At 52.2% G+C, this 14,876-nt stretch overlaps 1 protein-coding gene across 1 annotated transcript in view; it reads left to right on the top strand.

Annotated features, from left to right (window-relative positions):
• Nucleotides 1-14,876, top strand: part of ADAMTS7 (ADAM metallopeptidase with thrombospondin type 1 motif 7) — a 43,902-nt gene that overhangs the window by 8,920 nt on the left and 20,106 nt on the right. Inside the window, exons 2-8 of the mRNA XM_003784567.3 lie at nt 1,192-1,547; nt 3,157-3,322; nt 4,388-4,584; nt 8,354-8,437; nt 8,783-8,907; nt 9,747-9,896; nt 11,198-11,341. Coding sequence (XP_003784615.1) covers nt 1,192-1,547; nt 3,157-3,322; nt 4,388-4,584; nt 8,354-8,437; nt 8,783-8,907; nt 9,747-9,896; nt 11,198-11,341 — 1,222 coding nt within the window. The remainder of the gene's footprint in view (nt 1-1,191; nt 1,548-3,156; nt 3,323-4,387; nt 4,585-8,353; nt 8,438-8,782; nt 8,908-9,746; nt 9,897-11,197; nt 11,342-14,876) is intronic.

The raw sequence follows: 14,876 nt of genomic DNA, 5'->3' as shown, positions 1-14,876 counted from the left end.
AAAAAAAAAAAAGAAATTCTTATCCATGAAGTCTGGAAAATCCTTGTACTTGGGCTCCCTGATAACCAGTGATGGGGAAGACTTGCTCAGAGCCAGACAGTCACCCAGCCAACACCGCCTCATGACTTTTGGAAAAGGATCTTTGAGTCCTGGACCTCTGGGGGCAGTTGTGGTAAGAGGGAGATGTCCTCAGCGGGGGCACACCACTGGTGTGTGTAAGGCACTCATCATGTGGCTTGGCAGAGGACAGCTTGGAGGAATGGTCTGGTTTCTTAGCCAGAGCTACTCCACTGAAGTGATGGTAGTAGGGGCCAGGGAGCCCCACCTGGGTGGTCTTTCTCCATCTCTCCATCCCAGGAAGCCTGGAAACACAGAACTGCAGGCACCTTAGGACACACGGTTAAGTGCACCAGGCTAATGATAACCCTGACAATTGCAAACATGTTCAGTCAGCAGGAGGCCCTGCTGTATGTGGAGCAGCTAGTGCTAGTTCCTTTAATCCTCCCCACAACCTCAATTGTGCAGAATTCTCAGATTATGCCCATTCTACAGGTTCACTCAGCAAAGGCTGAGAAATGCCTACATTCCAGACACCACTTCTGGCACTTAAGTCTTCAACAGATTTAAGATTAAAGATCCTTGAGTTAACATTGGGAGGAAGGAAAGAAAACAGAAATAGAAAATGTAGGCTGGCCACAGTGGCATACACTTGTAATCCTAGCACTCTGGGAGGCCAAGGCAGGAGGATCACTTGAACTCAGCTGTTGGGAACCAGACTGAGAAAGATGGAGACCCATCCCTACTAAAACTAGAAAAATTAGCCAGGGTCATGGTAGGTGCCTGTAGTCCCAGCTACTTGGGAGGCTGAGGCAGGAGGATGGCTTGAGTCCAGGAGTTTGAGGTTGCTGTAAGCTAGGCTGTCACCATGTCACTCTAGCTTGGACAACAGATTGCAACTCCTATGTCTCCAAAAAAAGAAAAAGAAAAGAAAAAGTTACTGCAATCATCCAGATGGAGAAACTGAGGCACGGAAAGATTAAACTAGCTGAGCTAGCAGGTAGCACCATGAAGATCTGAATGCAGGTGCTCTGACTGATTCAAGCTGCTGCACTTGGCTGTGACCCCTCTGGTCTCGGGGACCCACAAGGCCTTGCCCTGGACCTAGGAGCTGTTGTGCTTGTCTCCTTACAGGGCACTCGACCCAGGGCCGGGCGGCTTTGGATATCGTGCACCCAGTGCGCGTGGACGCGGGAGGCTCCTTCTTGTCCTACGAGCTGTGGCCCCGCACGCTGCGAAAGCGAGACGTGTCCACGCGCTACGACGTTCCCACCTTCTATGAGTTGCAGTACCGCGGGCGCGAGCTGCGCTTCAACCTGACCGCCAACTCTCACCTGCTGGCGCCCGGCTTTGTGAGCGAGACGCGGCGGCGCGGAGGCCTGGGCCGAGCGCACATCCGGGCCCGCACCTCTGCCTGCCACCTGCTCGGGGAAGTGCAGGATCCGGAGCTCGAGGGCGGCCTGGCGGCCATCAGTGCCTGTGATGGCCTGGTGAGTGCGCCTGGAGGGTGCGCAGGCAGGGGTGGGGGGTGGCAGGATGGTGGCCACTAGCCTTGCCTGTGTGCTTGTCCTCTGCCCATCTGGGTATTATCTCCTATAAAATGGGAGTGATCCCGTAGGCTTTGGTAGATTGCAGCTTTTGACAGGGTATTCCTGGGTTAGTGCCCAAACACTTGGATTTCTGAAAAATTTCCAGGTAACACTAAAGCTGCAGGTCCAGAGATCCCACTCAGAACTGCTGTTTGGACTAAGTAACTTGGAGATAGTTGAGCCCCTTCCTTTAGGGTGTCAGGACCATTCCTTCACAGACCCCTTTAGGCTGCACCTCTCCAGGACAGGCACCCCTTTCTCTTTAGCCTGCTGGGGATGGTGTGAAACCCCTCCCAGTGCCTCTGCCCACATCAGAGCTTCCCAACTTTGTCTGGGGTCTGCCCGCAGCCCTAATTGCCACCCTGATCATGTGTGGGTTAGAGCAGCTCCCACCAGGGCAGGGTGAGGCCCTTTTCTGTGCCTGTTGAGGTGACCATTGCTGCCTACCCAGCTTTGAAGGACCAGAGTGTGGGAGGAGTGGGGGATGTGTGCACACTCAGCCACCCACTATTCCTGCTCGTGGAGGGCCCTGGGCTTAAAGCCTTCAGACAAAAGCCGTGGGCTGTGGTGGTGCATGGCCTGATGGCAGGGCAGCCTGAACCACAGGCTGTGGAACGTCTGGGCCTTTGAAGGCCCATCTTCTCAGCAAAGTGTTCTCATTTATGGATGAGAATAAATGTAATCGTTCCCATGTTACATAGACTCAGAGGAGAATGTGCCCAAGGTCATCTAGTTAGTTAGCCAGTGGGGGAGTCTGCATTTAGATCCTGGAGCAGATGCAGGGAGCAATCCAGGCCCCTTGGATTGTGACCCAAGGGGCAGAATTAGTGCCAATGAGGGGAAGTCTGAGGAAGGTAAACCTTTTTCCCTGTTGGTGTCCTGAGTTTCCTCAGGAGGTGGCGGGCTGCCCGAAGATACTTCCCAAGCCCCTCTCTTTCCTGGACTCTCTGAATGCCAGTGGATATGCCCAAGACACCCCTGCCAGTTTCCCTTCTCTGGCCGGCCTTAGGCCCAGGGAACAGGATGTCCTGATGGCCATGGGCATCTCTTTGGCCTGGGTGTGGACCAAGCTGCCTTTGGAGTGATTCATCACACAAGGAGACTGAGGGCAGGTCAGAAGCTGGCCAGCTAGGAGGGGGCACAGTGGCTGGAGATGGCTGTCATGCAAAGGAGATGCAAAATAGCCTGGACTTAGAATGGCTGCCTGGGACTCTACCGATGAGCCCATTTTGTCATATCTGGATGCAGACCCATTTCTTACTCCTGATGGGGTGGGTGTGTGGAAAAGCATTTGGGGGCAGTGGCTTCTGAGCTCTACTTTGAAGCCTTCGCCTGTGTGAAATGGAAGGGTAGGATATTCCAGGCAGAGGGTGCAGTGTGAGCAAAGGCCTCAGACCAGTCAGCGGTGGTGGGCACAGTGTGGGCTCAGAGGCAGGACGGGCCTTGGGATGGGTGGGCAGAGCAGCTGAGAGTCAGCCCTCTCTGTGTGGCCCCGGTGCTTCTTCCCCAGAAAGGTGTATTCCAGCTCTCCAGCGAGGACTACTTCATTGAGCCCCTGGAAGGTGTTCCTGCACGGCCTGGCCACGCCCAGCCCCATGTGGTGTATAAGCGCCAAGCACCCGAGAGGCCGGCACAGAGAGGGGATTCTGGCACTCCAGGCACCTGTGGGGTGCAAGGTATGCTTCTCTGCTGCCAGTTCCAGTGCAGGGAATGGGCTTAGGATATCCAGAGCCCTTTCTAGAAGCCCCTTTCAACATCCCTATGTTCAACTCTATGTTCAGTACCAGAGGGAAACAGATGGACAAACAGACAGACACGTTACCATAGCCTGTGACCTTAAATGTGCCACGAGCTATGTCCTCTGCCTGTCAGGTGTGCCCCAGGCAATGCCAGGGCTGCCCTCCCTCACTCCCACCTCACCAGCTTCCCCACCTCAGGGTTCCATCCTCCTCTGCTCCTCCCCACCTTTGCCTGTGGCACCTCTGACTCTATTACATTCTTCCTGCTGTGTCTAGGCCCAGCAGGGCCATTGGCTAGGATCCCTCTTTCTCCCTACCCTGCTCCCATGCAGAGTAATTGACCTCTGTGGTTGAGAGCTGGAGCGTGATATCCAGCGCCTCCCCTGGAGATGGCAGTAGTGGTCCCGGTGAGGAGCTTCCCACTAAGAGTTGCTGGGGTTTGGGGACTACTCCAGCCTCAGGCTGCCCACAGCTCAGGGGCTCTGTTTGCTGAGCAGATCCCCAGGGAGGCATGCTTGTTGGCCTCAGTTTCTCCAGCTTCACAGATGTACTTCCTCTTCTTGGGGGATCAGAGGGCAAGCCCCAGGCTGGACCTTGGCGAGCCTCCCAGCCTGGTGGTTGGACTATGGGGTCTGCATGTGCTGGGATTCACTAACTCCCAGTGGGGGAGGGAATGACATAGGGCCTGCTACAGGCGCTATCAGACCTGGAAGCTCTCCTCACACAGACATGGTCCTTTACTATGTTTATACCCAGCATCTCATTTGCCTCCGGAGGTCACCCTATGAGGGAGATCAGCTTATTCCTGTTTATCGTTGTGGATCCCAAGATCAGAGAAAAAAAGTGACTGGGCCAAGGCCACACAGCTAGGTCTGGAGCATCCATGCTCCTCACCTCTGGTCCCAGGGCAGTTCCTGTTGCTCCAGACGGGGCTTGGTGAGGAGAGGGTGTGTGCCCAGGGCCAGTCCATTGGTGGCTAAATCTCCTGTCTGGGGCCCACAGCATCCTTGGACCTGGAGTCTCGACGGGAGCGTTGGGAACAGCGGCAGCAATGGCAGCAGCAGAGGTCAAGGCGTCTATACCAGCGCTCAGTCAGCAAGGAGAAGTGGGTAGAGACCCTGGTGGTTGCTGATGCCAAAATGGTAGAGTACCATGGGCAGCCACAAGTTGAGAGTTATGTGCTGACCATCATGAACATGGTGAGGCTGCTGTAGGTGGCAGGTAACAGGTGTGGGAGGGACCGCAAGGGCTGGTGTTGGGGGGTGGGCTACCAGGGCTGGGTGCAGAGCAGGAAGGCTATTAGGTTGAACCTCACACCTAGGTCAGGCCCCAGCTAGGAAGGAGAGACTTGAAGCTCCTGAGTCCAGGAGGGGGTTGCTGGCTGGGCATGTCTAAGAGAGAACCTGGGCAGAGGGTTCACCACACTGGCTCAAATTTGGGAGAGGGAGACAGAGACAGAAGGAGAGGCCAAGGCAGCCAGTCCCCGTGCCTGCAGGGAGCTCACAGTTTAGTTGGCTCATTCATTCATTTGTGTTAGTACCTGTGCTAGATGCTGAAGACACAGAAATGCCAATCTGACCAGCCCCTGCCCAAGACAGCCACACACGTTAGAGTCAGAAGGATCTGTAGAGCTCTACTACGTACTGGCCCGTGGCCTTGGGCAAGTCACTTTTCTTGTCTGAGCCTCACCTTGCTCACGGGTGAACTAGACATGATGATGGTACTTTGTGGGGTTGGCAAACTGTTCTTGACCCCATGTGACTGTTGAGATAACAGAGGTTTGAGAGGGTAGGTGACCTGCTTAGGTCATACAAGGCAGGGCAGTGCTGTATGGGAGGCCATGTCTCCTCAGCCCACTCGGGGTACTGTGCCTGATTGGAGCTGACAGCAGAGCCCTGGGTGTGCAGGTAGGAGGCCTCAGGCTGCTAAGCTGCTGCCCACAGCCCTCTGGGAGAACATGTCTTTGTTGCATTCTTGGCAGGCTTCCTGGTTGGCAGGCCACTGCCCAACCCTGTCTCTCTTCTGGGCTGGGTCGTTGGGGCAAGGTAACGGCATGTGTTCTATGGCAGAATGACATCTAAGGGAGTCTTATGTGCTGCTTGTCCACAGACCAGCAGTTCATCTCCTGAAACCCTGGAGGAAGGACCCTGTGAGGTCATCTGGTATCTTGCCCCCTAGGTCCCCCCCTGAAGCTCAGGTTCATACAGAAGAGAGGGCTCTGTCCATGGCTGTTCCCCCACTTGCTGGCATCACACCCCCACTGTTAAGTCCTTCTTGACAAGCACAGCTCTGGGCCAGGTCTCCCTGACTTTATTCCCTTCTTGGCTCCCTGCTCCATTGGAATAAAAATTATAGCCTTGTGCCAGGCCTTGAAGGTCCAGCTCAAGCCTCTCTGCTTAGCCCCATCTGCCTAGGGAGGGCAACCACTTAAGGCCAGGCTTTAGGAGGGATGATTGCAGGATAACAGGGGCTGGCACCTGGGCTGGGAGGGTGGGGCAAGGCGAGATGTCTAGGCCCTGAAGTCCTCTCATTCCCATTCTCAGCCTGAAAGACCCAAGAACGTGGCTGGAGCCATGTTGAATAAGTTTGTTGAATAAGTTTGGCTTCACAGGGTTAAAAAAAGTAAAAGAGACCTTTTTGCTATAGGACTTCTCAGTCCTCACTGAGCTTGTGGTCCAGCCACGGAGACAGACATAAAACTGTCACCTTGATGACTATGAGTGTACAATGGGGGGAAGAGCAAGGAAGGACAAGTTCATAGTGCGTTGGGAGTGTGGAGTAGAAGAAAGGCTCCTCACAAGACACAGTGGAAGGCCGAGAGCTGGAGAGAGGGGAGGAGACAACTTGGGGAAGAAGTGTGGAAAACTGCTCTGGTCCAGGAGCACAGCACCCACATAGGCCCCATGTTGAGAAGAATCACAGGATGCAAGAAAGTCTGAGAGGTTGGAGCCAGGGAGCCAAGAGGTCTGGAGGGATAGGGGTGGCCAGAGAAGGGAGCAAGAGCCAGACCAAAGAGGCCTGCTGCCTGGGTGGAGGACTTTTGTCCCTCCCCTGTGGACAGTGAAGGAACCACCTATCGCTTTAAGCAAAGGCATGGTATCCTTGGGTTTGCATTTCAAAGACAGATGACTTGAACTAATAGGCTGCAGGTGGCCTAGAGGGGCCGCAAAATATGGGGTCTTTCAGAGAAGACCGTAACTGCTAACCAGACAAGAGGTAATATATAGCCTTGGACTTGGCAGTGGTGTTGGGGATGAAGGGAAGAGACAGATTCAAGTAAAACTAGGAGGCAAAATTGTTTGGCTGTGGAGGGGAAAGTAATAAAGAGGTTCTGAGCCTTCCAGCACATTGCATCACTGTTTAGCATCACCATCTCTGACCTCACGTCTGAAAGTGCAGCTCATCCCCATTACCAGTGTTTCAGCCTTTTAACAGTGTTTGTTTTGTCTATTCCTATTTAAATATTAGTTTTCTAGGCTGGGTGCAGTGGTTCACACCTGTAATCCTAGCACTCTAGGAGGCCGAGGCAGGTTGATTGCCTGAGCTCAGCCTGACAAAGAGTGAGACCCTGTCTCTACTAAGAATAGAAAAGTTGAGGCAAGAGGATCACTTGAGCCCACGAGCTTGAGAATGCTGTGAGCTATGATGCCATAGCATTCTACTCAGGGCGACAGAATGGGACTGTCTCAAAAAAAAAAATCCCAAATATATATATGTATATATATACAAAAACACACACACATATTTTTTATATATACATAGATATTTTATATATATAAAAAACAAATATATATAAATATATATACATATATATTTGTTTATGTATATATATAAAACAGTATGTGTATATATATTTGTTTTATATATATATATAAAATTTTTCTTTATATACTTCTGGAAGTCAACTCTTAACTGATCTGTCCTGCCATCTCTGCCCATGGGTAACCTGACAGCTATCCCTGGTTGTGGGCTGGCCTCATTTTTGTTCTGAGGGAGTTTTAAAAGAGAAGCTACCTCTCCCCCCCATTTCCCTGTGCCTTGGTATACCTTCCATCCCTGGGGGTAGCTGTCTTTCCTGGAACTCTGTAGAGAGCCCCCATGTAGCCAGATGTGCACACCTGTCCCCTTGGCCACATGGCTGTCAGCCCCAGGGAGGATGGGACAGCACAGCAGTGGGGAGCCTCAAGTGGCCTGTGCCTGCCCCACCCCACCTCCTTTCAGGTTCCACCCTGGTCTTATGCCTCAGGGAGGGATCACCTTGAGGGTGCTGGTCCTGACATCCCCAGGGTAGGAGGGGCTGCCGGGGCAACCCTGTGTGGGCAGTTAGCAGGAGTGGGGCCCTGAGATGGGCCAAGAAGCCAGCACTGGGCAGTCAGAGCTGGGTGCGTGTGGCACTTGCAAACATACTCCACACCAGTGCTCAGGAAGGCCTTACTTGGTCCTAAGAGGGGCCTCAGAGGCTTTGTCCCCCCCCCCGCCCCAGGTTTTGCCCTTGCTGGGTTGAGGCACCACACGTGCAGATGTGGGGACACACATCGCTGCATGGGCACCATGTTGGTGTGCAGCCTGTGTGCCTCATGTGAGCTTCCTGTGTGAGCATGGGTGTGCATTCCCTGGGTGGGCTGTCCATATCCTATGTCCTTCTTTTTTTTTTTTTTTTTTTTTTTTGAGACAGAGCCTCAAGCTGTCCCCCTGGGTAGAGTGCCGTGGCATTACAGCTCACAGCAACCTCCAACTCCTGGGCTCAAGCGAGTCTCCTGCCTCCGCCTCCCAAGTAGCTGGGACCACAGGCGCCCGCCACAACACCCGGCTATTTTTTGGTTGCAGCCGTCATTGTTGTTTGGCGGGTCCGGGCTGGGGATTCGAACCCGCCACCTTAGGTGTATGTGGCTGGCGCCTTAGCCGGTTGAGCTATAGGCGCCGAGCCCCTATGTCCTTCTTATAGCCTGATCCCCATCTCTTGGACAGGTGGCTGGCCTGTTTCATGACCCAAGCATTGGGAACCCTATCCACATCACTGTTGTGCGCCTGGTCCTGCTGGAGGATGAGGAGGTGAGAGGCCTGTGGCCCCATCCACCCCTGCAGTGGGCATCAGCTGCCAGAGCCCTCCTGCCATTGCCTGAGCTGCTCTGTATGAAAAGGCATAGTGGCAGCCTCCTTGACCTGAACAGTGTCTTCTGACACCCCCTCCAACTGGGTCTCTCTCAGGTCTCAGGTCCTTCCTAGGAGGTGCCTGTGGGAGGGGTGGTCAGATGGGAGGATGGACTGCAGCCGCAGGCCTGCTGCCTGTCCTGCACTGCCGCTCTAGGCCTCTGTTTACTGCCTTCCTGGGGAGAAAAATTGGGTCTGACTCTTTCGGAGCCCAGGAGAAGCATGAGCGACTCTATCTGCCTGCAGGAGGACCTAAAGATCACACACCATGCTGATAACACCCTGCGGAGCTTCTGCAAATGGCAGAAAAGCATCAACATGAAGGGAGACACCCACCCCCTGCACCACGACACTGCCATCCTGCTCACCAGGTGCCCAGTCGGGAGAGGCAGGCTCAAGGACAGGAGAGCCACGCCTGGGGTGGTGCTCCCTGGCCCTGGGGTAGAAGCGCAGGTTGGGGGACACAGCCTGTTCTCGGGGAGACCCATTGTGAAGAGAATTTGCATAGCTTTGTTACGAGGCTGGATTCCACAATCCTTTGGAGGGGGGTTCTTGTTTATTTTGAAATAATGAAATATTTGTGGATTCTCACAAAGTTGTCAGAAATAGCACAGAGGCCCCACGTGCCCTTGCTCCATTTCTCCCAGTAGTGACATCTCCCAGTATCCTAGCCAGTAACTTGGTTTTGATTCAATTGCAGACTTGCTCAGCTCTCACCCGTTCTCTGTGTGCGTGCGTGCATGTGTGTACTGCATGCATGTGTGCTCACATTCAGTTTCGCGCAGTTTTATCCCTTGTATAGTCAAACATTTACCCTCGCAGTCTGGATACGGAGCAGGTCTGTAAGAAGCACACCTCATGCTGCCTGAGAGTCACAGCCACCTAACCACACCCCTTTTTCCCCATCTCTGGCAACACTGTTCACAGGCAGAGTTACTGGCCCTCTGCTGGGCACCCTCATCAGGACAGTGACCAGCATTGTTCTGTGCACAAGGCTTCTTCCCAGGCCCAAATGGAGCCCAGTGTGCTGTGTGTGAATGAGGGCACCCACTTCCCCAGATGGCCACTGTGCCAGCCTGACATCACAGAGTGTAGGACGAAGTATCCTTCTTACTGTGGGTCAGTGGAGGCCCTTCCCTGGTCTCCTCAGCTCCGATAGACCTGGAGCTGGTCAGGGTAGACTAACGGCCACTTTTCTCTACCTGTGCAGGAAGGACCTGTGTGCAGCCATGAACCGGCCTTGCGAGACTCTGGGCCTGTCCCACGTGGCAGGCATGTGCCAGCCGCACCGCAGCTGCAACATCAACGAGGACACAGGCCTGCCGCTGGCCTTCACTGTGGCCCACGAGCTTGGGCACAGGTACTATGCCTGCCCTCACTGCCATGCCAAGAGCCTGGCTTCACCCTCCCCACCTGGGGGCACTGGGCAGCCAGCCCGTGGGGTCACAAAATCCCAGGAAAGGAAACTCTGGGGAAGGAGTTCCATCTTGATCTGGCCACACACTGCCCCTGCGCTCTCCCCACCCACAGCCAGGCTGCTTCACTGTCAAGCAGGAGAGAGACCTGCCAGGGCACCTCTGGGACTAGCCTAGAGTGAGCTCTGTGTGAGGGGGGTTAGGATGGGACAGGAAGTCATTGTAGGTCCTTGGCTATCTCACCCCAGTGCCCTTAGCACTTGTATGTTTCACTCTTGGTCCCTATTCCATCTCGGTCCCTATTTCATCCCTCTCCTGCTTGCTATGTGACCTTGGGCCAGTTCACTGCCTTCTCTTGGCCTCTTGAGTGCTTCCTATAGATTGAGAGGGTTGGATTCAGTCATGTCCAAAGCTCTCTCTGACTGATACTGCTCCCTGGGGCCTTCACGTCTGAGCGTGGCTCCTGCCTCAAACACCTGTGCCCACCCTGTTTTTCTGGTGAATATGGCAGCATCTTACATTGTCCAGCAAGCTGACAAAGGCAGGTTCTCAGAGAGCCTGGTCAGAGGTGTTGAGGTCATCCATTCAGATGTATGGGTTCCCTGGGTGATGGCCATTCCTGTGGGTTCCTGAAGTTGCTCATGGCAATAGAAGGATTCACTTTGCCACATTCTGCCATATCCTGGTTGTGTTCTCCGGGCTAGTTCCTTGGCCTCTTGGAGCCTCTCTGGGGATAATCATGAAGTGAATGAGACAGCGTTTCTGAACATGCTCAGCATGGTGCCGGGCACCACTGTTCTCTTCCTGTCCTTCCTGAGGATGATTTCTTGGGCCTTTTTCGTGATGCAGCAGTTCATCTCCCTTCACTCCAGCGCACAGCCTTGGGATAGGAGCTGTGTGTAGGTGGGGACCCCTGTTGGACTGCTCTTAAGTCAGTGAGGTTGCAGGGGTCGGGTTGGGCCAGCCCCTGGGCAAGAGAGGGCTGCTCTGAGTCCTGGCTCTCACTTTTGGCTCAGGTGGGTGCACCTGGAAGTGGACCCCCTCAGGACACTAGCTGTCATACCTGCATTTTGCATTGAGGAAACTGAGGCTTGGAGAGGGCATGTGACTTTCTCAAAGCCATAGCCATTTGATAGCAGAGCTGGCTCTGGGAATTAAGACTGTATACCTCATAGGTCTCTGGGGGAGGGGCAGGCTGACAGCTCCCTCCGGCTCACCTGCCCCTGGGGCCTGTGCTCTCACACAGTTTTGGCATTCAGCATGACGGAAGCGGCAATGACTGTGAGCCTGTTGGGAAACGGCCTTTCATCATGTCTCCACAGCTCCTGTACGACGCTGCTCCCCTCACCTGGTCCCGCTGCAGCCGAGAGTACATCACCAGGTTCCTTGAGTAAGTCCCTCGCCCAGCCTGGGGCACCCGCACTTTATGTGAGGTCATGGTCCAAGGGGAAGATGCAGTGTCATTGCAGTGTTGGGTAGAGGGATGTTAGAGGGGTACCTGATAAAGATGTGGGGCTGGGTTCCTAATTGTCCTCCTGGAAGAGACAGCTGAGCTAGATCTTGGTGTCTGATCAAGTTCACAGTTGTCCAGAAGGGAGACAACTATTTTTGGGAGGGTACCTTTTTGATTTTTTGTTTGTTTGGGTGGAGCACATCCTCAAGTTACTTTTTGAGAAAGAGTGCATAGGGGCAATTGGTTTGTCTCTCTGAAAGTGTCTTTATTCTTTTCTCACATCTGATTGATATTTCGATTTGAGATCAAATTCTAGGTTAGAATTTACTTCTCTCAGATGTCAAAGGCGTTTTTCCACTGTCTCCTAGTTTCCATCATTGCTATGGAGGAGTCCCATGCCACTCTGATTCCCAAGCTTTTGAATATTACCTTTTAACAATGGAGAAACCTTTAGGATTCTCTCACTCTTTCATTTGTTCTCTTTTCCCTCCCTCCCTCCCTCCCTCCCTTCCTCCCTTCCTTCCTTCTGATTTTAAATTTCAGAATTATGTGCTTTGGTCTATTTTAATTTGGGGGGCTGCTAATTGGGCCCTTTTAATCTAGAAACTCATGTCTTTCAGTTCTTGGAAATGTTCTTTGTATTATTTATTTGATACTTTTCTATCTTCTGTTTTCTTTTTCTGGAACTTTTAATATTCATCTGTTTTCTCACTTCCTTATTTTACTCTTTTTCATCTTTCTATTTTCTGGAAGATGTCTACTTTATCTTCATCTTACAACCCTTCTATTGATTTCTTTTATGTTTTACTTTAAAATTTTTAAACTTTCTTATTCACTGAATGCAAGTTGAGTATCTTCACCCATATGTGAAAATGCTTAGGACCAAAGGTGTTTTTATTTTTTTTGAGACAGAGCCTCAAGCTATTGCCCTGGGTCGAGTGCTGTGGTGTCACAGCTCACACTAATCTTCAACTCTTGGGCTTAGGTGATTCTCTTGCCTCAGCCTCCCAAGTAGCTGGGATTATAGGTGCCTGCCACAGTGCCCAGTTGTTGTTTGACAGGCCCAGGCTGGATTTGAACCTGCCAAGTCTGGTATGTGTGGCTGGCGCCTTAGCCACTTGAGCTATAGGCGCCAAGCCCAAAGGTGTTTTAGGTTTAGGATTTTTTGGACTTTGGAACATTTGCATTATCGATTCAGGATACCAAATCTGAAAATCCAAAATCTTTAATGCCTTGGTGACCATTTCCTCTGAGTGTCATGTCGACATTGAGAATGTTTTGGTTTTGGAGCATTTCCTATCTTACATTTTCAGATTTGAGATGGCAGACCTGTACTCCTTTTTTTAATCCTATTCTTCTTTCACTGGTACAGTATTTTATCTTTGTGAAGTTATTACTTAAATGGGTTTTATTTTTTTCTTCACCTTGAAATATTTTTGTTTCCTTTGGATTATTATTATTATTTTTTAAGAGACAGAGTTTTACTTTGTCACCCTCATTAGAGTGCTATGGCGTCACAGCTCATAGCAACCTCCAGCTCTTGGACTTAGGTGATTCTCTTGCCTCAGCCTCCCGAGTAGCTGGGACTACATGTGTCCACCACAATGCCTGGCTATTTTTTGTTGCAGTTTGGCCGGGGCCAGGTTCGAACCTGCTACCCTCGGTATGTGGGGCCGGTACCGTACTCACTGAGCCACAGACGCTGCCCTGTGGATTATTTTTTTAAAAAGCATTCAGGGCCAGGTGTGGTAGCTCATGCCTATAATCCTAGTACTCTGGGAGGCCAAGGCAAGAGGATCCTTTGAGCTCAGTAGTTCCAGACCAGCCTGAGCAAGAGTGAGACTCCATCTCTACTAAAAATAAAAAATCAAAATTAGTAGGGTGTTGTGGTGGATGCCTGTAATCCCAGCTACTCAGGAGGCTGAGACAGGAGGATCGCTTGACCCCAAGATTTAGAGGTTGCTGTGAGCAAGGCTGATGCCATGGCACTCTGCCCAGGGCAGTAGAGTGAGGGTCTATTCCCCACAATAATACAATGAGATGAAATTAAATTTCTTTCATGTTAAAGTTTTTCTTAAAGTGTCTTGGCTGTATTTGTCATGTGAGAAGGAGACGGAGATGCCAGTGGGAGGCCTATGGACGTGGGCAGGACCTCACTGCTGAGGAACTGGTTGGGATAGGGCTGTTTTTGGGGAGATCCTAAAATGTCTCTGGGGTCATTTTTCTAAGTGAGTCAGTTTCCCCAGGGAGGACTCCTCTAGTCTTTTCCTGGGACAGTGCAGGTGTGGCCGTAGCATTTAGGCATCCAAACGGGTAGGGGCAGGTGTCCCGACCTTTTGCTTTCTCTGTAAGGTCCCTCTGCCTTGGGCTGTCATCTGTGTCTGATGTTCCTAGGCCAGATCCTTCTGGTTCAGCTTTCCAGAGAGTGACCTTTGGCAGGGAGGTGGCAGTTGCCTGGCCACTCAGGGTTGTGGAAGGGACCCTGAGTCCGGCTGGTTCTCACAGACTTTCAGCCAGCCTTCTGTTTCTAGTCCTCCTGGCCCCCAGGACCCTGGGTTTCCTGGGACTCTAATTCCTGAACCTTTCCTGGTTTGCTCTGGGTGGCTTCTCCCTGCAGGCACTTAGCTGTCATCACTCCACCAAGTCAGCTACTGCTCCCCTCCCCTGCTTTCCAGCCTCCAGAACTTTGTTGACATCTCTCACTTGCTATAATCACTTCTCCCTTACCCTTTGCCCTTGTGGATTTGTGCCTACTTTATTCCTCCGTGTTCACTGTAGTGGGGGTTTGGAAGGGAGCAGAGATAAATCTGTTTGCTCATTGTGCCATGTTTTTCTAAGAATAAAGTTCACTCACTGTGCAGTTTAAGTAGGGACAGACCAGGTCCATTAGGGACAGAAGAGCGAGCAAGGATTCTGGCCCCCTGGTGGGAGGGGGGTTACTGGGGTGGGGAGTGGGATTGGGAGCAGAGAAAGAAGTTTAGTTTGGTGGCTGAGAGCTAGACTCTGGCGCACTCAAGTTCGCGGGCAAGTTGCATTATCTTCTAAGCCTCCAAAGACTGGGGTAATGATATGCCCTCCACAAGCATTAAATGAGCAAGCTTGTGAAATGTTTAGCACAGTACCAACCACGTGGTGAGTATTTGATACATAGTATCTATTATTATTCTCCATAGTTACCAAGTAATATATGCTGGACTTGAACCAGGGAAGAGGTCCTCTGAGGGTGGGGAGAAGGGTGTGTTTCCTCCCCAGAGAGGGGCGGAGAATGAGAGAATGGTTGGAAAGTCAGAATCGGAGCCACCCCCACACAGCCCCAGGGGTTGTTCCCAGCTGCCCCCTCTCAGGGTGCCACCCAGCACCCTGGCTCCAGGACAGACAGACAGATGAGTCTCTGTCTTGATTCAGCTGCTGGAATGTGTGAGGGACTTGGCACAGGGCCTGGGGTGAGGGTGGGGGACAGGGCAAGAACCAG

Source organism: Otolemur garnettii, unplaced genomic scaffold (assembly GCF_000181295.1).
Source record: "Otolemur garnettii isolate 467f Iridium unplaced genomic scaffold, OtoGar3 scaffold00011, whole genome shotgun sequence".
NCBI classification, from domain to species: domain Eukaryota; kingdom Metazoa; phylum Chordata; class Mammalia; order Primates; family Galagidae; genus Otolemur; species Otolemur garnettii.
This window is presented reverse-complemented; position numbering and strand designations above follow the sequence as displayed.